The sequence below is a fragment of the Pithys albifrons genome, chromosome 3 (genome assembly GCF_047495875.1).
Source record: "Pithys albifrons albifrons isolate INPA30051 chromosome 3, PitAlb_v1, whole genome shotgun sequence".
Taxonomy (NCBI): Eukaryota; Metazoa; Chordata; class Aves; order Passeriformes; family Thamnophilidae; genus Pithys; species Pithys albifrons.
The window spans coordinates 63319875-63345068 of NC_092460.1; the positions used below are offsets into that span (position 1 = coordinate 63319875).

General features: G+C 37.5%; 1 protein-coding gene across 2 annotated transcripts in view; it reads left to right on the forward strand.

Moving 5' to 3' along the window:
* NAP1L1 (nucleosome assembly protein 1 like 1) overlaps positions 1-20903 on the forward strand; it is a 31951-nt gene extending 11048 nt beyond the window's left edge. The window contains exons 2-15 of one of the 2 annotated variants that reach the window (XM_071552190.1): positions 4733-4767; positions 5453-5541; positions 6627-6729; positions 9306-9447; positions 9848-9928; positions 10173-10301; positions 10757-10828; positions 11585-11724; positions 13390-13535; positions 13621-13640; positions 14759-14881; positions 15886-15918; positions 16321-16371; positions 18151-20903. In XM_071552190.1, coding sequence (XP_071408291.1) covers positions 4751-4767; positions 5453-5541; positions 6627-6729; positions 9306-9447; positions 9848-9928; positions 10173-10301; positions 10757-10828; positions 11585-11724; positions 13390-13535; positions 13621-13640; positions 14759-14881; positions 15886-15918; positions 16321-16371; positions 18151-18186 — 1182 coding nt within the window. In that variant the 5' untranslated portion in view covers positions 4733-4750 and the 3' untranslated portion in view covers positions 18187-20903. The remainder of the gene's footprint in view (positions 1-4732; positions 4768-5452; positions 5542-6626; positions 6730-9305; positions 9448-9847; positions 9929-10172; positions 10302-10756; positions 10829-11584; positions 11725-13389; positions 13536-13620; positions 13641-14758; positions 14882-15885; positions 15919-16320; positions 16372-18150) is intronic. The other variant, XM_071552191.1, reaches the window with a different exon arrangement.
* Positions 20904-25194: the final 4291 nt, after the last annotated feature.

Here is a 25194-nt window from a genome sequence, read left to right on the forward strand (position 1 = left end):
ACCTGTCTTCCTGGGGCTGAGCGAATGTCGGGTAATCTAACGCTGGCCTGCTTACTTGGGACACTTAAAGCTGATCTTCAGAAAGGAAAGGCTTCTCACCAAAGCGTGTGTGTCCGAGACGTAACATGACTGGTGCTGCTGTGCAAACTCAGTTTCTGCATGGATAAAGGAATGATTAGGGAGTGTTGAACATTCACAGTTTGGTTTTCTACCTTCACTTGAGCAAAATCACTGAGTGAGAAAACAACAAACCCTGAAAACTGAAAACTTCCTAGTGAGTAACTTGAGGATGAATACATGGCAATATCCTTATTAGATTCTGCATGTATCGAACTACATTTCTTGAAAAACATGACGGATTAAAAAGGGGAAGGGTCCTCTAAGCATAATGAAAATAGCAAATTGTTATACTGTTTGATAAGATGTACATATTAAGGGAGTTTTGCTAATTTTTAGTAATTCTGCAGGATGCACTCAAAACTGTGGCTAAGCTTGTACTGGATTAAGTCTCATAACCTTTCCCTTGTGATAAGGAACACATTTCTTATCACAGAATCACAGACTATTCTGAGTTGGAAGGGACCCACAAGGATCATTGAGTCCAGCTCTTAAGTCAATGGCCCACACAGGGGATTGAACCCATGACCTTGGCATTATTATAACCAAGTTTTAACCAACTGAGCTAATCTCAGGGTCATGATGGCAGGCAGGCTTAAGCTACCTGTATGAAAGGGATTTTAAACTTCAACCTTTAGAAAACTTTCACTGTATCTTGCTTTTCTGTATTTTTTGCTTTCTTATGTAGCACAAACTTCCTACGCGTTCTTTTTCAAGCCCTGCAAAGATAACTGTTTCTTTTCCTCCGCATATTTTTACAGTGAGCAGCAAAACATTGTAAGTGAAGCCTGTGGGCACCTCTGCATTTGACCATAACGCAGTGCTGCTGGCTGTAGCTGTTCAAGTAACAGAGAAATAAAATATTTTACTATGAAGGAGGTTATTTGTGTGCTGGTTTTTTTACGGGGGTGTAGGCTACCCTTTATTTGTGCTTGAGTCAGGTGGCCTAGATCCTAAGTAATACTTCAGCCCAAAGCCATCACCCAGACTCTGTGTGTCTTGAAGTAACACACCAGCCAGAGTTGTTATAATCCTGCATTGACAACCTGTGAATGGGTAACTCCCTGGAACTACTTGAGGTAGTGATGCCAGTGAGTCATTCTTGCTGCTCACATACCAAGTTGCAGCTGCCTTTGAAAGGAACTGGGAAGGGCTGCTGTGTCTTACACAGAGACACCAGTACTATAGTGAAATATTTGGTGTTGGGGAGCTACTGCAAAATAAATGCTGCAGGGATGTATTTTAGTGTTATTGATTGTAGTACATGCTGTACTCGAAACTCTGGAGATTGGATTGGGATCTTGTGCTGGGCATTGTGCAAAGATAGTGGAGGTTAATTGCTCTCAGGGAATGCATTTTCTCACTGCTTTTCTTCTACAGTTGTTTTTTGTGGGTGATTTATTTTTGTGTTGCTCTTTTTGTGTGTTTGGGGGTTTTTGTTGTTGGTTGTTTGTTTTCACCAGTAGAGCTGTGTTTGCAGAGAAGCTTATGGTTGTTTAAGTTAATTACAATAAACTAAAAGTGATGCAACTATATATGTCTTCCATGCTGGTGGGCTGCACAGATTCCTCTGTCTGCCAGTGCAGTTCTGTTGGCAGTGCTTTGTAGCCTCCTCATTCAAGAACTGTTCTCTAGAGCTGGCAGATGACAGTGTTATGACAAACACCAGTGTCTCCTCAGTTTGCAGAAGAACTCTTCCAACTGTAAATGTTCTGATACTGAGTTGTGTAAAAAGTGGAGGGAAGATTAAAGGATAGATCATGGAAAAGACTGATGCAAGGAGAATAGGAACCATGGTATGAGACAGATAGGCGCATGCTAGAGGGAGGCTCTGAAGTTGACAGCTACTTGATACAGTCTATTTTAATTTCAAAAAAATCTTTGAAGAATGTTATTCAAAGTCTTTGAGTAAATTGGGTCATAATTTGAAAACATAAAGTGCTTTTGTGGGTTGCTGAAAGGCCAGGAAGCAGAGGATGGGAACTGGCTGTTGCAAGGAGGAGGCAGAGCTGGACTTCCACAGGGTGCTGTAATGAGCTGTGCCTTGAGCAGGGCTTGAAAAGAGGGTGAACAGTAAAAGGATGGATGAAAGTTGCTGATAACAAGTAGTTGTTCAGAATGGTGAAAACAAGGGTCCTCTGAGGAATTCAGAGAGACTGATAGTAAAAATTCCTGACACATGATTGCCGGGTGTAGAAGAATCTGACTTTGAGTTGGATGTTGCAACTCAGAAACAGGATTTTAGTGCTTGCAAATGAGGACTAGTTTATGAAATAAAATTTGGTCTTGACGTTGTTAAATACCTGCACTTCTGAGCCAGCGTGTTTTTTTCTGAACGCAGTTAAAGCTGTAAGAATTTTTGGGGAATTTTTAACCATGTTATTACTTTTTTCTAAGGCATCAGCTAATGACTGGTGGTGGAGATGGCATGGATGCTGCTTACAGTTTTTATGCATCATTTGATCATAGCCCATCGTTGTCATTTAGAAACAAAACATGTTTAAATGAACTGTAGAAGTTGATCTCTTTCAGCAAACTTCTATCTAAGTGTTTCAGCTGCTATTGGGTTTAGCCCACTGGCTTGGAGAGAGACCGACCAACCACAGGGTTTGTGTTGCCACTCCTCACACCTTTGTTGGAAGAACAGCCTTTAGTTCTGTGGAGACAGAAGCTGTATTTGATGTGAGGAATGGAGAGGAGATGGTGGCCTCTGCAAGGACCAATAATTAGTGAGAGGCATCACTGTCACATTTGCATTAAAATGTGTGAAAGGCAGATGAACTGTTCATCTTGTGCTCTTTTGCACAGCAATACTACCAGTCTCCTTGAATTAAGAACAAGTGAAGAGGAAGTATGTAAGGAAAAAGCTGTATATTTTGCATGGATATCTACTGTAAATCAGAAATAATGATAATGTTGCTGTTACTCAAAAAACCCCAGGGACCTGTAATTGAGTTGTAATTGTAGTATGTTTTCACTTTCTGTGGATCTTGAGTCCATGCTAGCTTTGAAAATGATATCCAGAGGAGGCTCTGAGATTGCTTTGTAGACAGGGCTTGCATCTGTGTAAAACTGGAATCATAAGACAGGCAAATGTGATCTGAATAAAATTAGTCAAGAATACTATTGTAACTCCTGTTTCTTACTACATTGTTAGATGTGCTGTGGTTTACAGCAGTGCTGCCATTCTGTTTGATAGCAAGTACTGTATTATTTTTTCTGAAAGAGATGAACAAGGAGTTGGTTCTCTACTTTTTCTGCATATTAGGGGATTGCATCTTTATTGTATGCAGTCTTCTAAAAACTTTATTAGCTCTGTAAAGTTGTGGTCCTAATTGAAGCATCAGATACTTGCTTTCCATGTAATTATTGGGAAGTATTTATGACACCAGAAAAAAAATACATTTTGATTCTATTTACATAGAATGCAGGTGTATAATTCTGAAGTCTAGATTCTAACATATTTCTTCATAGGATCTGTTAATATCCTTGTCTCACTGGGGTTGTGGTTTTGTGTTTCACTTTGGACAGATCAAATGCAATTTTCCCTTTTTCTGAAACACATCCCTCCAACACTTCACTAAAATTCTCATTGGGATGCTTTATAAGGAGTTGAAATTCCTGAACAAAACATGAATTTATTTGGCTTACAGAGCAGTTAAAATGGGGATTCTGTGCAATGGTTTCTGTGCTTCCTGGGCATGTGGGTTATTTTGGGTAGTTGGAGCCTCCTGAACCATTGGACCTAATATGGCAGTAACAGGACAAGTGTATTCTTGTACATAGTATTGTCTTCAACTTAGAAACTACCTGAAACATCTTTTTGGAGACTGGACTCTCCCAGGTACTGTTTTGCTGTAGAAAATGTCACTCATAATACATTTGAGAGCAGATGCTTCATGGTATGCAAGATTTGCAATAGGCTCAACAGAAGTTGAGAAGTTCCTGTGTCTACAATATGTTTATGATGATACTGAGTTATTTAAGAAATTTTTTTATCATTCAAGACATGAAAATTAAATCATCTTAAGTAGCTTGGCACCTGGCAGTTTTTTATTTTTGTAAAATGTTGAAATTTTGTGTGTATTTTCAAGAACTACTTGAATTGGTTTTGTAAAGTTGGGATTAAAAGTAAAGCCACAAAAAGGTGTCTTTAGTCTTAAACTGATTTAGCTGTAAGTATACTCTGTCTGCAACTATATACTGGAGATGAGTGAACAGTTACTGAAAGGGTTCCAGCACCCTTTTTACTTCAAATTTTCTCAGTTTATATTTCACTTTTATACTTGGGACTAGTTTCCACTTAGTGATACAAGTACAGTCCTATGATATAAAACTCAACATGGCATTTTGATGATACTTTATTTTTTTATATCTATTGGTTTTAATCCAGAACAAAGCTTTTCAGTATTTCTGTATGTTTTAGTCTGAGAACTCAAAAAATGCATGGGAGTTGTGCCACTCTTCAGACTATAATATATATGTATTTATCTCATTTGGTAAAGCTGACAGGGTTTGTGCTTCTTTCCTTTTAGGATTACAACACTTGACTCGAGAGTTTGTAACTGAAATGTAGTGCTGCTGTTCTTACGTATTGTTTTTTTTTTCTCTCTAGTGTTTGAAATCCAGCAGAATGGCAGATATAGACAAGTAAGTAAAACCTGTAAGTTACTGAGGCTCTGACTGTGGCCTGTGCTGTACTTGAGATATCTGGGGTCTCCAGATACTTGACAGGCAGGGTTTAGATACTGACCTTTGCTCTGTGGCAAGATGTGAGGTTTAGAGCAGGCGGGAGAAAAATGAGTTGCTCACGGCTGGGTTTGGGATCTTGATTGTAAGTAAATCTAAAAGTTGCACAAGTCAACTTACGATGTTAGCAGGAATTCTGGAGGGGAAGAACAGATCGTACTGCCCATTAGTATTGTTTCACTTTATATAGGTTTTTTCTATACTTTGAATTGCTCATATTTTGTGGCATTTGAAGTACAGTTTGGGTGAATTTTCCCACAGTTCTCAAGGCCTACACACCTTAATGAAGAGGATCTGTAGAGCAGGAGGCTTTCACTAGTTGATAAGAACAGGAGATGAAGGTGTTTTTCTTGTAAAAAGGAAACTTCATAATTCTGGAAAGTTGCTAGTTCTTTAAACTAAGACTGTCAAATGTGAAACTTCTATGAAGACAAATTTGGCTTTGTTTGGCTATTAAGACTTCTAGTTTGTCTTGGATCAAAAGATGAAACAGTTTTTTCCACCTATGTAATCTCTGGTTTGATCTCTTTAAGCTCAGCATAGTATTTTATAAAGTTAACTTCTTGTTATTGAATATTCCTAATAGCAAAGAACAGTCTGAACTTGATCAGCAGGATATGGAAGACGTTGAAGAAGTAGAAGAAGAAGAAACTGGTGAAGATGCCAATAACAAAGGTAGTATTGAAACCAAGGTTTCTAAACAGCTGCATATGTGCTTCTAGTTAATGTGTTAAAAGGATTTTCTGATAAAAATAACAGTAAATGGTAAAAAAATTTGGATGTACAACTGTATTTAAAGTTCTGTAGCAAGGACATATTTTTCTCGGGTGTGTGATTTTTATTAGTTGTCTGCAGATATTGATTTTAGTCATGGTTAATACCAGTTCAGGCAGTGCTGGCCACCTGTGTAATTGGAAAAGACAGGATTATTGTGGGTATGTGACTGGATTCTTTCTAAGCTTTGGGTGTAAAAAAATCATGTGCATATATGTGTATGTATATCTATTTTTTGGTTAGTAATCTGCTGCCGAGTTGGTTGACTGTGAACAGAAAAAAAACCCGTGCTTGTTGTTACCACTCTTAAAATCAATAAATTCTTTTCTTTGCCCCCCTCAACAACATGAGCATGTATCAGACAGAATACTTGTTTTGCCAGTGCTGACCAGTCTTATTCATGCTTTGTATTTAAAGTCTGGAGGCACAGATAGAATCTGAAAAGCAAGCAGCCAAAAGAAAGATGGCTAATAATCTCTGCAATAAAATTATTTTGAGTGCTAATAGTGCCATGTTAATTGATTACTTGAACAGAATCTAAAGAAAAGTAGGATAATTTTGCATAAAATGCTGTTAGGCTTTGCTAATCTATTGGAATAAGTGTTTTTGAAACTGAATTGCAAAATTTTGGGGAACGCATTTGTAAGCTGCAGTAATTAAATGGCTGACAGTAATTGAATGGTAAGTATCCAGGTGTCCCAAAGGAACCTAGAGATGAGTAACATGTGTTTTCAGTGATTAATCCCAGCAATTGTAGGTGGGGATCTGAGGGGAAATCATACTATAGGAATCCTGGAGGGAAATCAGATTTTTTAAATCAGAGATCTGTTTCAGTAGTATGGAAACTTGACACAGTGTTAAGCAGTTCTTTTGCATCTGTAATTCTGGTTTGTCTGATTTTTTGATTTCTTTAATGTGCAATTTTTTCTTTCAATATTAGTCCAAAAGATGCACTTGCACTTACATAATTTTCTTTTTTAATTTAGCTCGGCAGTTGACTGTGCAGATGATGCAAAATCCTCAGATTCTTGCAGCTCTTCAGGAAAGACTTGATGGTCTGGTAGGAACATCTACAGGATACGTAGAAAGGTACAGCATTTGTTCAGTATGAGCACAGTGGTAAAAATTTTGCTTTCTGATTGGTTTTATCTGTGGCATTCATAGTCATAAATCACTGTGCTGCTCAGATAGCAGAAAACTAATGTGATCTGTCTGTAATGCATCTCAGAATTGAAGAGGTTTTATTTCAAGTTTTATGAAGAAAAGAATGCTAATATTCACAGTGGCTGACCTTTTGCCCTGCAGTTCCAGTATGGCACACTTCTTCAGATACTTTCCTGCTACTTGAAATCTCTTTTGTAGCTTTGCCTTAGTCATGAAACATCAGTTATTTGAAATATGGACAAATACTTGGAGGCCTAGTGTTTCTAATATGGTCATTTTATGCTTAGGGTGTTATCAGTAGCTGATAAAATTAGGAACATTATTAGCAGTACTTCATGTAGTTTTCTCATGTATCAAAAGTTGCATTAAACTCTGGCTAAAATTTTCTTTACTTGATCTGTATTAATAGATAGGATTTTCTGACTCTGGGGTAATTTCTGATTGTGTAAGAATAATTCCCCACATCCCCAGGAACTGTAAAGTGTGTGGCTCCCTTGCTGTGGTGGGTCCTGCGTTGCTGTAACTGAGGCAGGTACTGGATAACAGGCACTGGTGCTGCTGCTGCTATTCCTACTCCTGCCATTTTCCTATTACAGATAATAGTGTGGAACAAAAGCCCATTTGAATAACAGTCTTCCTTAATAAAGAGTGGCCCCAGGAAGAGCCTGAAGTCAAAGAGTACCCACATTTTTCCTCCTGTAGATACTGTACACTGCAAGCTTTTCATACCCAATATTTTTCTTCTGTTTTTCAACAGATATTAACTCTACTAATCTTTCGGTGATCTAAGAATGAATAAAAGTGGCAACGTTGTTTTGCACTCTTCTAGTCAGCTGCTCTCTAAGACACTACCATTTCTTCACCAAGTCTAAATACATCAGTGCATTCTTTATCACAAAAGCATTGCAACATCATTTTACCAAATGCTTACCTAAACTGCAGTATGAAAATATCTGGAAAACACACGTAACTTGAGTCTGAACTTTGTCAACATATGCATGCTGACTAGAAGAGTGCAAAACAACGTTACCACTTCTGTTCATTCTTAAATCACTGAAAGATTAGTGATCACTGACAAACTAGAGGTGGACATGCTGCATGTATGGCAGTACATCTTAGAAATCCCATGGTACTGTATATGCAATTGCTTGGACCAGCATTCTTAGTCTAGAAACATGCACGTGGCATTAAATGGGTGATTGTTGTATGTCTTAAATGTGTGGTCATGTTAGTATTCCTTCTTAATACTTTTTTCTTGAACTAACTCAAGTGCTTCCTTAAATTGCTGTTAGTTCCGACATTGTAGTTGTTAAAATTACAGTAAATTATTAACTTGACTATCTTCTGGGAAGATACCAGACTAACATGAATGCTGTCAACCCTTTATGAGCATACATGCCTAAACTTACATGGCTTTGGTAGTTTGTATAACAGATGTACTTTTGCCAAAATTGTAAGGTTAAGGGCAACCTTGATTTAATGGTGGTGTTCATACTGTCTCAGTAGCCAGAAATAGTATGTTCATGTGGAGCATAAAGATGTCAGGGAGAAGGATTCTACACTTGAACAGGGATGTTGGAACATATGCTTGTCTAGCCTAATAGAGATAAGATAGCCTTAGTAATTAATACGAACCTTCAATGTTTAGTATGTTATTGGGTAATTCCTCTAACCTGAAGCTGGTCCTAACAATTAAAAACAGTTGCTTACTACTTTGTTGTAAATAACTTGGCACAACTACTGAATAAAATATATATGGGAAGCTAACATAGCCACCATTTGTAGCCATATGCTGGGGTTTGGGCCCACCGGCGGAGGCTGTCAGGAGTCTGCTCTGTAAATCTCACCAGCTGCCTTGGTGTAGGTAACTTTCTGTCCTACCAGTAAGTTTGTGTCGACATAGTTTACTAAAGTGGAACTAATATTGGAGTTGTAGCTGACCAGTATTTATAGTAAGGAATGCATTAATTAATTGCTTTCCTTTTACACAGTGGCTCATTTAGCGAAGCAGTTCCTGCTCACTTTGGAAGTGAGTATTTCAGTAGGCAGTTGTACCAGACGCTTTGCTCTGTGAAATAAAAAGTTGAATTTTAAACATTAAATTCCTTAGCAAAGGATTACTCACCTGTCCTGAACTTTTTCATGAACGCAAGGGAGTTAATGTTAAGACTCTTTGTCATTATGCTCAATCCTGTGAATTTACTATGCTGCTCATTGATAATGCAGAACTTGTTTTTAGAATGAAGATTTATTACACAAGTTTGCCACATGATTGACCCATGTGTTTGGAATACTCTGGTTCTAACTGAGATTGAGCCTGTGCTAGCAGTTTTATCTGTTACACAGTGGGTCATAGTTTTAATTTGTGCAGCTTTCTAAAGCTTAGAGTGCAAATTGTGTTGTGATACAAGTTGGTTAACTTGCAAGGGGACTGGTTAAGTAAGAATCAATATGTGCTTAGAATGCAGTGTTAATAGCAGTTCTGTCAACAAATTTTTCAGCTTGCCTAAAGTTGTTAAAAGACGTGTGAATGCTCTCAAGAATCTTCAAGTTCAGTGTGCCCAGATAGAAGCAAAGTTCTATGAAGAAGTTCATGAACTGGAAAGAAAGTATGCTGCTCTCTATCAGCCTTTATTTGACAAGGTATTTTAATGCTACTCTGATTTGTACTTTAAGGCTTCAGCTAAAATACAAGGGCATATAATAAAGAGAATGCTTATGCTAGTCTGAATTACTTTGGTCTCCTATTTGCCACTCAATTCAATTGATACAATTTTGCTATCCAAGTGAACATCAATTAAGGGAGTGAATGGATCAGTCTGTTCCATAGTGACCAAAATCACTTCAGATGTCAGATGATATTGTAACCTTTCTGGGGCTTCAGTATTTATTTTAGTGTGTTGAAAACCTCGTAACTGCTGGCTCTGCTATTTATAGTTAATATATTACTAATTATGTAATTTAGGATGAAGAATTTTTTGTTTAGGCTATTGCTTGTTGTAATGACTAGGAAATTAAAAAGTATTCTTGGTTTAATCTGCAGCGAAGTGAAATCATCAATGCAATTTATGAACCTACAGAAGAAGAATGTGAATGGAAGGCAGACATTGAAGAAGAAATTTCAGTGAGTATCTTTAACCATTCTCATCAATATCTCAAGCTTTAGCATGAAACAAGATTCAGTACAGTAACTGAAGTTTAAAAAAAATTGGGTTTCTAATGATTATTTCTTTATCATAATGATATTAATACTTGCTTAAAACACACATGTGAAGCTTAAGCTGTACTGGTATCGACATGAAACTGTTAATGAGCCTTATGGGAGCTCTTTTAAAATTAAGAAAATCTAACACTTTTATTTTGTCAAGGAGGAAATGAAAGAGAAAGTCAAGCTTGAAGAAGAAAAAAAAGATGAAGAAAAAGAAGATCCCAAAGGAATTCCTGAGTTTTGGCTGACAGTATTCAAGAATGTGGACCTGCTCAGTGATATGGTGCAGGTAGGTGGTGGTCCAGGCTTGTTTAAAGCTGCATTAGTGCTTGATCCAAGTGTCTTTAAGAAGAGAGCAGGAACAGTGTATTGCTTGATATATCTGTTAGAGAGTGAAAATAGAACCATTATTTGCATGTTATCTCTGGTACTTAATTCAACTGAGAGTGTAGAACAGTGAAATACCTTCTTACTAACAGATTTTCTGTGCTTATAGGAGTGTGTGTGAGATGTGTATTAGACACTGCTAAAAACTACTTTGTGTTTGCACAGATTTTGGTTGTGTATTGCATTGGAGACATGCACAGCCATTGTTGCCATCTGCTGGTCACATTCATAAAAGTATTACAGTGCTGTAACGAGGTTTTTATTCTAAGGAAAACATGGCTTTTTATCTCTGCAAGGTCTTAAATTTGTGTATGATTTAGTGTTATGAAAATTAAATAGACTGTGTTTTCTTTACAGGAACATGATGAACCTATCCTGAAATATTTAAAAGATATAAAAGTGAAATTTTCAGAAGTTGGACAGCCTATGGTTAGTTTAACTTATTAAACAAGACTACATTTGTGTTATCTTAGGATGTATTTGTATATTAGCAACATGGTCTGTGATAGCCAATTGCAGAAATCATGAGAAAATATGCAGCTGTTTCTTCTGAGAAACAGTACAAGGACTTGTACTAGGCTTGCTCTACCCTGTAAATGAATTTATACTAAATTTAACCTTCAGCTTCTGATGAGATTGGCTGTAATATTTGATGATTGAAGTTTCATCTTTGCATTTTGATACCTTTAGGTACTTTTTGTAACTGTTATAATTTGAAGTATTTCCCAGAAATCAGAGATTTCTAAGTTCTCATGTTTTTAAATTTAAAAGTTCTGTCTACATTAGCACCAGAAAAGCTGTACACTGACATCTGTTATTACTGCAAGCAGTATATGAGTTAAAGGGTGGGGCCAGTTCTGCACACGCTGTGCCTCACCTAAAACATCCACTGCAGGCTGGAAGGGCACACCCACGTGGGGAGAGCCCTGCGCAAGTCTTCGTTCGTGAAGTCTGGCCATACATACATATGGACTAACAAGAAAAAGTTCAATATGCTAAATTAAAATATTTGAAGAGTTTTTATACAGATTGGGTAGCAAATTGTAGAATAGGTTATGGATGCATTGGAGGAAAAGGGTGTATTCTGTTGCATGTGTATTTTTTGGGCTTTGGATTTTAGGTATTTAGAAATTAAAGGTATGTGTTTTAAATTACTGAAGTTGTTGGTCTGCAATTCTTTTTCAGAGTTTCACATTAGAATTTCATTTTGAACCAAATGACTACTTCACAAATGAAGTGTTGACAAAGACATACCGAATGAGGTCAGAGCCAGATGATTCTGATCCCTTTTCCTTTGATGGACCGGAAATCATGGGTTGTACAGGGTGAGTGCTAACAGATAACTTGAACGCAATGTAACACCTTCTTCCATAGTATTACCAAGCTGTAGAGTTTTACAGCCCCTCTGGAAGGTGCTGGAAAAGATACTTCTCCTTATCACTTGTGAACAACTGGATTTCACTGGAGTAACTTCAATACAACATAGAAAATATTTATATTACATAATTTATAAGCATATCCATTATATATGCATATAAATAAAAAGTAATCAGCATTTATTGAGAAATATTATTCTGCAATAACTAAAGATTAATTGGAAGGTGAATAGTAGTATCTTTTAGTAGGTCTTTATAGCTTTTCTAAAATTTGTTTCATAACTTCTTTTAATCTTTTTGTATTTCTGACATGCAGCATTTTGGGAAGTCTATTCCAGCTTTGCTATTTACATTGCAGTTTTCCATTTTTCTCCATTTTTTTCCATAAGTGTCAAATGTTTACCTCAAAATGTCTTGTCTGTTTGAGACATGGAGAACAGTCATCTATTAACTCCAGGCTACTTGTAATTTTAAAAGCTGTCACACTCCTTTCTTGGAGAAATATTTTGTTCTAAATTAGCTAATATTTTTTGTACATAATTATCCTTACGGGTACATCTGGGCCTGCTCTTTTGCTTCCGTGTTCATGTGTCTAGTGTTCTGATGGCTTTTCTGAGTGATAGCAACGAAGTTATAGCCTATCACTTCATAGTCATAGCTGGTTTTACCTTTTATGTGCAGTTGCTGGTACTGACTTATTTGCCACTTCATTGCCTAGTCACTTAATACAACATATTTTGCAAATGTCCTGTAAGATTTAGTTTTAATTGCTTGGGTACCTTCGATCAAACTGTTTTGTCTTTCTCTTTTTGGAGTGTTTTTGAAAAGCGTGAATGCTGGCAGAATTTGGTGTGAGATGACACTCTGCTTCTGTGAAAATAGTTAATTCTTAGTACTTGTTTTGTCTTTTAACTAAGAAAGCCTCTTCTTGTCCAAAGCAACTTACTCCATTCTTTTGAGTTTTTAAACGAATATAATCAGAAGCTTCTGCAAATGCAGAAAGTTCCACAGATCTGACATTTTCATTTACATGTCACCAGCATGTTTTGACTTAAAAGAAGGCTATGGGTGTGATTTTGCTCTGTAAGAAAGATAGAATTAAGAAAAACCCCAAACAACAAAACCCAACCAAACAAATAAACACAATATGACAAAACCTTTACAAACAACAACTCGAAATCAGCAAAAAGCTACACACCTGCTTGATGCATTATTTTAAGGACTTACTGATTATAATGGTAGACATGGTGAACTTAGGTATGTTATCAACATGACAAAATATGATACTACTTTATAATGGATATGTAGCTCTAAAAATTGTGTGATACTGTTCTTTGATAAACAAATAAGGCAGTACTTGGTTGCTAACGAAAGTTAGCATTTCAGAGATTGAGTGGAGAAAGAAAAATTTCTGGATGGAAACAATCCTAAAATGAGGCTCTTGTTCTCAACATATAAACTGACGAAAAGGTAGCACTGAATAAATACTACCTTAGTATTTTGTATGAGCTATGTCTTTGAGTTGTAGTAGTCTCAGTAGGTACATGTAACAAGGCGAATGGCATTAAGTTGCAGCTGGCTTTTGTGGTTTGTTTTTTTTTCTTTGCTCTTTAGTTGTCAAATAGACTGGAAAAAAGGAAAGAATGTTACTCTGAAAACCATTAAGAAGAAGCAGAAACATAAGGGTCGTGGAACAGTTAGGACCGTGACAAAAACTGTTTCCAATGACTCTTTCTTCAACTTCTTTAGTCCTCCTGAAGGTAAGCTGAACAGTAGTTTATCTGCATTAACTTAAAATGTAGAAAGTAATTCACTCCTCATTTGTTTCTTTTTTTTTTTCTACAGTTCCTGAAAGTGGAGACCTGGTGAGTGTGCTTCTTACTGGTGGTGGAATGTTTATGGAAATTGTTTTGGAAGTTGTTAAACGGCATCAAGTTAACTGCTTCTGTATTTAAATGACAATACTTGTGAGGGCGACTAGTATGTATTTGAGTTTTCTTTAACAGTTCATTCTTCCTGAAAACTACCTTGTGAATTTACTCTTTCATCTAATGGGTGGGTTTAAGTCTTTCCCTTCAGGCGTTGTCGGATGATTTTATCTAATGGCTGAACATACCGTGTTTGCATTTTATTCTGTTAAAAATTTCCCAAGCTATTAACTCTTGCAGAAAGTACTAAAACAATAATAGAAAACTGCAAGAGCTCACTTCTCTGTGTCCTCACTGTGGCAATAAGCCATGTTTTCGCTAGGAGAAAAACTACCAAAAACATTTAACAGTGGGGAGTTCATTCTGCAGCTAGAGTGAAAAATTACATTGAGCTTCCAGGGGCATGCAGTTAGAACTCTAGTTGCCAGTATGTTCTGCCTGCTGTATGTTCACCATCCTTAAAAGGAAAAAACAAGCCAAAGAAGCAGTCTTTTGAATTAAAGACAGTGTCTCAGATGGGAGACAGCAGAACACTTGATGTGGAAACAAAAGGATTGATAGCCTGGGTTTGGATCAGACTGTGTTTTAGCTGTTCAGGTGCTTCACAGTGGCTTGTCTAATGGGAATCATAGAGGAGATGCACTGTAGGAATCAAAAGTATGTTCTAAAATCTTTAATGAAGTAGGCTCACCGGGCTACTCTTCAGCCCTTTAACAACACTGTGCATGTGAACTGAAACCTATGGGAGGTATTAAACAGTCTTTCTGCTTGGAATAAAAGGAATTTGGGGGTGGGGAAATAATAGTAGTTAAACTCCAGAATTTTGTATAGTTAAGCTTACTTGAAGCAGGAGCCTCCCACTGCATAATGTAGGTGGGCTGTTTCAAGTGTCAAACTTGTCGTCTTGATTTCAATTCTGTAAAGCAGGTCCTGAAACAAAAAAATCGGTACATGGGATTTGTACAAATCCAGTCACATCAAAATTCATGCATGTTTCTGTGTCTAAAGTAGTTCTTATCGCCTTATGGTTTAGGAAATAATGTTGTTTTATGCAGGATGATGATTCTGAGGCAATCCTTGCTGCAGACTTCGAAATAGGTCACTTCTTGCGTGAGCGTATAGTCCCCCGATCTGTATTGTACTTCACAGGAGAAGCTATTGAAGATGATGATGACGACGTAAGTATAATGTTCATTCAAAACACTAAAAACTTTGAAGTATTTCTGCTTAAAGACTTTGGATTATTTCTGACGTTGGTATCTTTAGAATTGGATGTATCAATGTTAGTTTCAGCAGAGCTTCGTAGAGTGTTCAGTAAAGAAGAGAAGCGTGAAAGTAATTCATCTTTGAAGTAATGAGAGTTTTGTGGCAAAAATAGTGGTAGAAGCTGAACCTCTAGAGGATGTCCTCACAGAATTTTGTGTATATGGCAGTCCTAGAGAGGTATACCCAATACTTTGGTTGAACCATAATGAGCTGCCATAAAACAAATCAAGTGTGTTTATCTAGGTGCTCAGCTCTTTGTGCTTACAGTGATATTAGGCTACCAAGTTTCATGAGATTCAGGCCTCATTCTTTCAAGAGTGCACTCTTACTAAACATTGCCTGAGAAACACATTCAAAGCATGCCAAAATACTCAAAACAAGGTCTCCAAGAGCTTGTTCATTAAGAGAGTTAAGCTTGAAATCAACAAACCACAAAGCCCCCCAGAATTTTATACAGGTAAAATATTTTCTGTTCCCTGCCTCCATTCAAACAAGGACAGTTTGACACTTAAGATAGCTTAGATAAGCCTGTCTTAAATGTAATTTTCGGCTCTGAACTGTTAGCCCTTGGTCCAAAGCCTTGGGTGAGGATGTGGAGGAGAGAGGCGCTGACTGCATGGATTGCCTTGGGCTGTGCGGCCCCTGCCGGCCACAAGTGGTATCGCTGTCTAACGGCTCCTCCAGTGCTGCAGGGGTGCTCTGGCTGTCTTCTCTACCAGAGCTTGTTTGCCTTGAGAGGTTGAACATTGCTACTGCTGATTTTTACAGCATTTATAAGTTTGACAGATACAGGAATCTCTCTTAAGAGCACAATACAGTGTGGTCTGTGCCATCTACTTGAGTTATCTGGCTGTTCTTGAGCTGTAAATGGCTACATTTATGATGCTATGAAAACCATTTATATTTTCTCTCCTAGTATGATGAAGAAGGCGAAGAGGCAGATGATGAGGTAAGATGATGGATGCCCTTGATTCAAATAGTTTCTCTGTTACGGTTTGTTACTGGAATAAGAGTTCCTTTAGCTTTTGAAAGCTCTGGACACTAAGTTTAAGTATTACTTAGGAAGTAACATGCAACACATTATTTTGTGGATCTAGGATGAGAAATTTTTTAAAAACAACAAAAAAAATCCAAACCAAACTAAGACAGCCCTTAAGGTGTCATGCAAATTAATTTGCAGCTGATGTTAAAAGATGGTATGCCTTGTGAAGGTTTAACTAGTACAATGTTTATAGCATAAAATGGTAATTATTATATTTCTGTATATAATTTAATCTTAATTCTAGTGAAAATGGCTCAGGAGGCTGAATGTGGATAAGCTAGAGAAATCTAAGTAAGTGTTTTGTTTTAGGAGGGAGAAGAAGAAGCAGATGAAGAAAATGATCCTGATTATGAACCAAAAGTAAGGAATTAAAATTAATGTTTGAAGTTGGTGTACACATATGGACACATGCAATTTTATTTATATTAACTCTTGATTTTAAGTATTTAATGAGTAGTTCCTGTGGTGAGTATTTTTTGGCTGAGGCTGTTCAAGTCATGGTTCTGACAGACTTAATATCGGTAGAGAAACTTCTCCTAAGTTTTTTCTCCAAGAATCATTTTGTAAAAGTAACTTTAGGCTCTGCCCACTGAGATTAGGCAGGCTTGGTTTGCTATAAACTTGTCTTGTAGCAAGTTGCTGTTAATGTCAAAATATTCTATAACAGTTGTAAGGGGGTGCAGAGAACTGTGTAAATAATTCAGGTTCAGTTTTTGGAAACTTGTTACAATCTGGCTCTGGCACAGACTTTCCCAGCAGAATACAAAGCACACTTTTTTGGGGGAGATAAATAGCAAGTCTGTTATTGTTGGAGGCAGCAAAAGTCAAGGTTCAGGAACATATCTGCAGCCAAGTACTAAAATGTGAACAGCCAAGAGCAACTGGCAACTTTCTTATTTCATGGGAAGGGCTAATCACTAGTCAGGCTGGAATAGTGATTGTGAGCCACTCAGTTCATACCTTTTAGTAGCTGAAGGAAAGGCACATTAGGCCACTCAAAGCATCTGGTAGTACTAGGTGAAAGTTGCAGTCATGAAAATAAAGTTTGTCCGAAGTACTGTGCAATGTCTGCTGTAAAACATGCTTGCTGTTTCAAATGAGGATGTACTGTGTTTTTCAGTAGGAGTGGTTTAAGCTACTATCAAAGTACTGTTAAAAGAATTGCATAATCTTGGCATTATACTTAAAAAGACATGAAGACATGGAGTACAGAACTCTTAATCAAAATGTACAGCCTCTTGGTGATGTTTCATCTGCTGTAGTGTATTCTAATTGTTTTCTAGTCGAGAAGTTATGGAATCAAAGTGAAACAGTTGCAAGTTTGGCTTCTTATTTCCACCATTTAAGATTTCTTGGCAAAACAGAACTGACAAAGGGCAAGCCTGTATGCTCAGTTTCAGAGAGAAACCTAGCCAGAGGGCTAGAGACAGTAGTGGTACGATTAGTGTATAGACATAAAAATAAATAGCTGATCATGGGCTGTAAGCCAGCTGCATTTATTAAAGTGCTGTGGTCCTAGAATCACTATCCAGACCAAGGTAGCGGAGTAAAACTTATATCTGAATGCTACCCCGAAAAAGCTTTTTGTGAAATACCCATATTACTGTGACATATTTTTGGTTTTCTCTTTCACTGTAACAGAAGAAATTTTCCATGTCAGAATTTTCTAACTGGAATTTATTGCAAAAGATGCTGCCAGAGTGCTAAGAATGTAGTGTGATTTGGTGTTCCATTGCATTGCTCTATGGTGGCTTTTGGAGTAAAGCCATGCCCTTGTTACTGCCCATAGGAAGTTTCTTTCTCTCACACTGTATAAAAGACCTGGATGCTTCTTCTGAGCCAGGTTGTTTGTTACTACACATAATTCTTCTCCTCTTTGCAGTTACAGTGTCTTTCAGTGTATTTCACCACACTCAGTTCTGAACAGGTTTTTGTTCTGGTTTGTATACCGATGCACTTACAAAGCCAAAATAAATGCTTGCCCAAAGGCAGTGGTATTGCTAATACAGTACAGTTAGTGCAAGAGAAAAGACTGAAGTCAACTTGGATACTGGAGCTTCAGAAAGCATGCTTAGCAGTATTGATTGTTCGTTTAAAACACTGATTTCTGTTAACTAATGTTTCCTTTTTGCTCAACAGAAGGATCAAAATCCAGCAGAATGCAAGCAGCAGTGAAGCAATGTGTACGTGGCCTTGAGGATTACCTGCACTGTAATAGCCTAAACTATTAGTTACTCACAGCCTTATGTTTTGTATCTTGGTAGAATTAAGTAACCAATTTGTTAAAAAAAAGAAATCAAACACATAAGAACCAGTTTAAAATGTAGGTTCAATCTACCTAGCATTTTAACAGTATAATTTTCTGCCAATATGTAGAATGCAGTAAATCCCCTAAAGCATGAATGTTAATTCATTGCTACATAGTTTGGTTCTAGTGAAGTCTTTGTCATGTAGCTATTAGACTGCAGCTGTGAAGATTATCAGAACTGTTAACTGAGACCAATATTTGTTTAGAGAAGATTCTCTCCTGAAGAACCAACCAAAGTATTTTTTCAGCCCAGTAGTCTGAACGGGTTTAAGTCTGCTTGCACTAGCTGTGCCTTCATTACTTTGTTATAGAACTGGCAGTGACTTGTACTAACTAGGAGATGATGATGCATTTTGAATTTGACTACTTGAGAAGACTAGTATAACTTGTTCCATTTCCAACAAGACCACATTAAACATTCATAACTGTCAGCTTGTTTATGCTATGGATTTTGTATTTTATGTGACACAGTGATCTACAAAAGAAACCTAGTCATCATATTAAGGTTATTGTTTACCACTGGGGTGTGAATAAAACCTAGTATTTTCAGAAGCTAGTCTTGTTTTATTATGTGTGTATCTGCATGTATAAACTGGCAAGGCATATCTTACATGCTGCAGTTCATGTTTTACTAGAAACAAAAGTTGATAATTACTGACAAGTAAATTATATAGCATTTGAAAACCAAACACAATAGTTTGGAAAATCTGATTCATACTTTCTGCTTGCAGTATGATACTTGTGGATCTGAGATGTTTCAGTGATTGGTCCACACTGCCACTTTAGAGAAGACAAGTTCTTAGCAGCGGGGCTAGATCTGATAAAGGACTTTGGGTTTGCTGTGCCTGACTCTGAGGCATTGCATATTAGTATGAAATCTGGAGCAAAGTGCCTTGGATTTTCAGTCTGTGTAGACAGAGCTATGTTGTCCTGAACAAAACCTGCCCTGCAGTGGAAGGAAGTGCTAGAACACTTACCTGTATTCTAGTTTGTCCTCACTGTGTCTTCTATGGCGGACGAAACAAATGCAAAGGATTGCCTCTTTCTTCAGCTAATGTTCTTTTCATGTGCTTGTGTTTGGACATTCTGGTTCATACCTTTGCCAATATTGGCTGTTTGTTCTCAGTTAAAACACACAGGCTAGAAGACCTTTCTCATTCTAACCTTGCCTCTAGCCTATCAGTGGAGGCGCTGGACGGGATGTAGATTTAAACTCACTCAGCTGAAAAAGACTGTGAACTAATGTATTCTGAGTTTTCCCAGTCAGTAGCATGCTACTGTACTCTATGCAGTCTTGTTCTTCACGGATACCTACATCAGTTCTGACCTTCTGAGCAAGTAGTTAAGAGAGCCTTTTCAGATATGGAAAGGTCATCATAGGATTGGACAGAAGTGCCCAGCTAGCCATGGATTTATATTTGCAGTAGCTACTTTTTTTTTTTGTGCCACTCCTATACTGACTTAGTTTGCAAAGAGCAGGGTAACCAGGAGTCAACAACCATATGAGGATAGAGCTGGCAGAAGAGTTTCTCAAGCATGTAGGGGTAAGTAATGCAGAATGAAGCTTATCCCAAGTGCCCTTCTGAATCCTCAGCCCCCCCATAGAGGATATGGGTCTAGTGTCCTTTGACTAAACTGTTTTTGTTTTGGTATTTATTTTTTTAATTCCTTGAAGATTTAAATACCACACTGCTTCATTTCAGAATCCCTGTCAGGCTTCATCTTTCTTCTGTCCAGACATCCATGGATTTGGGAGAAGCTCATGTTATCTATAGCTATTGAAGCTGTGATTGTTGGTGTTTTTTATGTAACACATAGATCATAGCATAGAAAAATGCAGTTATGAAAGTTTATCAATCACTCACCAGTAGCTGTGTGTTAAAGTAGATGTAGTTATGTTCGTGTGATGCCAAAATATGGGTATCCTTTGAGGCACTCACCTTGCCAGCATTTTGGTTTCATGTGATCTCTTTGCTGAACATCCCCCATGGTTAAGTTTAAACTTCAGGGCATGTGGAAACCAAAATGATAGTATGTTATGAGCTCGAGCAGTCATTAATACAGGGCTTTGGGGTTCATACTTCTGGAAAGAAGTCTCTGAAGTCCTTATTTAGATCTAGCCCATTTTTGCTAATGTCTAGAAACTGTATCTTAAAAAGAAAGTAAACTGTTAAAGTTGTCCAAGTTTCAAAATTCACTGTATGTAATAAATTTGACTTGTTCTTTGATTTCTTTCTTACTTAACACCTTCGTTACATACAATGAGATGCAGTATTTGAAAAGGGGAGTTGGTAAGTGTCAAAGCATACCTGCAGCCTGCAAGATCCAGAACCATGAGTCCATCTCTATTGACAGATTTTGGTAAACTGCTCTCTCTAGATTGACTTGCTAGTTCTAAATCAGTAGTCCTTGTGTTCTCTGGACTGCAGCAAAAGGAAGGATAAAATATAAATGAGATGCCAGTTCTTATGGCATTGGTTATATAAAACTTCTGGTGCTTAATGTAGTTTTGTTATCAATAACACTCTTGTTCAGCAGTTTTGAAAGGCAGTATGTAGCAGGAACATTAAACTTTCACCATTGATTGCAGTGTTGTGACTCATTCTTTTCACATAGAGAATCTCCTCATTTAGTATTTGGGAAGGATAAGCTACCTTGTTAAGAAGTTCAAACTAGGAAAATGTGTCATTGAAATAGAATTTCTTGGGCAGTAGTTGCAGTACTGCACCAAAGTTTAATATCTGTGTAAATGGTGTCTTCTGTCCAGTTTTGGATGCTGTATCAAAGAGTGAATTATCTTAGAAAAGTGGGAGGTTGGTGAGGGAAAAGTGGTAGGAGAATTGAGACTTTCGATGACAGTGAGGGGTGCTCCGAGTTTATGCTTGATGGAGGTGGGGTGTGGGGTTGTTCTTTGTAATTCTATACTTTTAGCAATCTAGATTACATAGCACTAAAAAGCCTGTCTGATATAATTTTGGTGATGTTAAAAAAATAAAAACCAGCATCCTGAAATAAAGGAGACCAAATATAAACTTAGCATTCTGAGGTTTAACTTTTTGGAGAAGGCTCATGTCAGATGCAGTTAAAGTGTTACCTTGGATTACACGAACACTACCATAGCAGCACTGCTTACCAGTGCCTCCTACAGCTAACTAGCTTCATAAGCTTAGATTCATTCTTGGAACTGATGTTTCCCAACCTAACAGATACTGTAATTTTGACATAGTTTTGTTTTTAAGTGAAAAACCCCAACAGTATAGCAAAATGCAGAAATCACGTGTTCATCTTTGCCTTGAAGCTGGTGCTTCAGCTTTCCCTGTATTTTAAAGTCTGTTGTTGTAGACCTGACTTGGAAATTGATAGGAAACTTCTAAATGGATGGGTAATTAACTTCTCTGCCCAAAGTTTCCTATTTCCAAAGGTATCTGTGCAGCAGTTGTTTCTCAGATGCCTTATGCTGGACAGAGACTTGTGCTGTGGCATTCTCAATGGCTTAAGGAAGCAAAATGCTCAACTCTGTACAAAGGAGACAGCTTGATAATAAAGGCATTTCTGTAGGAACAACCTTGATGGTGTGCTAGGTTGGAGCTACAGCTGCATGGCTGTTGAAGTAGGTACACTCAGCTCTACAGCACGCTTTACTTTGTTCTGTGCAGATGTGGTCCTCCTCCAATCCAAGACTTGCACAGATCAGAGAAATTGTTGCTACCACACCTCCAGTTACATTTCTTAACAGCTGCTCAGTTCTGTTTGACATGCACTAGTTTCCCATAAGTTTACAAAAGGGTCTTGAAATAATGACTTAATTGCTAATGCTTACCTAAAGTGAACATAAATTACCTACTGGAAATAGTCTTACTTCCGTACACTAGCAAGCAGAGTTGGAAGTTTGTCCACATGGCATGATGGACAAGGTTTGTTTCATTGCTCTAAATCCTCCTGTTAGACCTTTGCTCAGGCCTGTAAGTCTATATGTGGCTTGTGTCTCAATATTTGTTGAAAAATCATGACAAGTAAAGCAGACGAGACAACCAAGCATGGATATTCCATGTTTGGCCCTGCTTGGTGTATACAGGGCACACAGGGTGTGTAAATGGGCACACAGGGTGTGAGGGGCTGTGGCGGACAGGCTCTTGTGTTCTCAGGTATCCAAGTAAAGCACATGAATTGACAGCATGAGTTGGCTCTGCAGTTGCAGGAGGGGCTTAGGCCCTGTTACGATCTTGGCTTCTGTGTGCTTGAGTGTTGCAAGTTAACTGCCCAAATTTGCCCTGCAGTGGAGTAACGGTGTGTTCTGAACTTGCAGCATGTTATACTGTAGTGGTCAAGTCTGAGAAATTTGCATTCCTTTACAGACTAGTTTTTCTCTACAATGTGTGCTTGAGTAGTTTTTTTAAATATGTTTTTGAAGAAGCGGTGTATCTGTGAGATGAATTTCAAAAAGGAAGAGCGTCTCCCCAAGATCACATGCTCAGTGTTCTGTCAGCAGCAAGTTCCAGTGAAATTACTGTAAGATAGTAATGGTCAAGAAAATCCTTTAAGGATTAGCCACTTACTGTCCACTTGCTTCCATCGTACATTGCAACATATCTATTTGTCATGTATTTCTCATGAAATTTCCCCTGACTTATTTTTTCCCCTTATTTTCCTTCTATCTAGCAATGACCAGCTCATATTTGTTTCCTTCTTAACCCTTTTTCTGTTCTAGTCACTTCTTAGTAATAGAAGAAATTATGATGCTTAAGGGTTGTCACTCGAGATAGATACAGCATCCCTTCGGAACTAATAGTTGATGGGTGGTGTCAGGCTGCTGTCTGCAGATTCTGGCAGAACACCAGTAAGATACAGGCTTTTTTGTTTTTCACTGTGACTTCCCAAAACGATCAACTTGCCTCAGGATTTAAAAAGAAGAGTGTAAATACTCTTATTGTAATGATTCTTTAGCTAAGGTTGCACATACAAAATTTCAACCACTTTGAGAGTTGAGTTAGAGAGCTTAAAATACAGGAGACCAGAGAATTTAACAAGCAAAATATTCTGTTACCAGCATCAACTTTGAACACGGAAAAGGAAAAATTCAGTATGAAATATAATGTGTCTCAGATGGTAGAGTTTTTCAAGGAACAGTTTGGGTGTGTTTTCTGGTTGTAGTATCTCAGATTTGACAGTAGGAGGCATCTTCACATCAGCTCTTTCTGGAGGAATGCCTGCAGAACATGCACAGCATTTAGCAAAACTTCAATAAAGGTAGCAGATGTGGAACATTTTAATAAAATTGCAGTGGTTTAAATGTATATTTCAAGGAAAGTAAGATCTCATTTGGTTTAATGTAGTGTGCCTAACTGTTGAATGTGTTTTTTCAAAATAGCAAAGTAAGAAATACTTACAGAAGTTCAGTTTTTACTTGCATCTAGGAAAATAAAGTTTGTTATCCTTTACTGGAAAATTCTGAACAGTTAAATTGGGCTATCCTGTTCTTTTACTATGTAACTGTCAGTATTTCATCTTACCCTAGTTTCCCAGCTTTTAACTGCTTTGGTGGTTTTGGTCAAATGTAGTGTATTTTAAATGGCTGTTAATATTTGTTGGCTTACAGAGTACAAGTTTAAATGGATGTTTTGCATGTTTGCTTCTGACCACGTGCTTAGGTGAATTTCACCAGGAATAAACAGTTGTTGTGAGTCTATACATTAGCAGAGTATGTCCTTCAGTGTTTGGAGTTGGGTTACAAGTCCACCATTCAGTGCTTCAGAGAACTTTATGCCATGGAAGGACAAAGTGGAATGAATTTAGTCCCTTTTCCCAGTATATTTGATGAAATAATTTGGCCTTCCACACTGTCACTTTTTTCCTTTAATTGCAATTTACTGTTACTATTGAGAAGAAGTGGAAAAGCTCACATTAAAGTATATAGAATATAGGTTGTGTGTTAATGTCCTTAAGTGTTACACTACAGTGTTCTGGGAGGGTGGGAAAGTTCTTGAACGCTTGTTACACAGTGTCATGTGTGGGACTGCTGAATTTAATGCGAACTTCCCACTACTGGTAAGTGCATTTCCTAGGAATCAAATGTTTCACTTAAAGTGATGGAGCAGCAACCAGAACTGAACAGATGACTTGTTAAATGATAGGTTTAGTTCAGTGTCCTATGCCTTACATAAACTTGGTATTTTAATTAAGCTACTCTGTATAGGTGATTTTTTTAGTTGGACAGTTTCCAAGTTAAGAGTGTCACATGAGCAGAGACAAGGAGGAGTGAAGGAATCAAGTGAAAAGGCAGGAGTTCTATTATGTCACTCAAGCCATTCATGAAGCACCTTTGTATATGCAGCAGTGGCTGAAGGTGCACATACTGATGCTGCGGAATTTCAGTTCGAATGGCAATGAACTGCAGATTGAGGCAATTGTGAAGTGTTCACATCTTTTGAATATTAGCATGCACCTGTTAAAATGGGCGTACGATGGTTGTGAGAACTGTATCTTGTAGCGTATCTCCTCAGCTCTAATGAGAAGGGACTGTTCTTTACATAAATGGGTGTTTTAAGATATTTCCCTTTTTTGTTTAGTTTGTGGCTAGCCAAGTTGTCTTTGTTACTGATTTGAGTGTCTTCCAGTTAACTCATAAAGGGTAAACCAGCTAAATTTTAATTGCTGTTATTACCTTAATTGTTTACCTCTCAACAGCTTATCAAAATTAACTTTGAACTTCAAGAAGAAACAATTAAAAGGAAATCCTTTAAAAATGTTATCAATATAAATTTTATTAAAGCTATCATTAATTTTTTTTCTAACATGTTGTTAGAGTGCAGCACATGCTGTAGCATGACTTACTTCCTAGCTGCCAAGATTACCATGAGGAGGGATTTTTTTTTGTG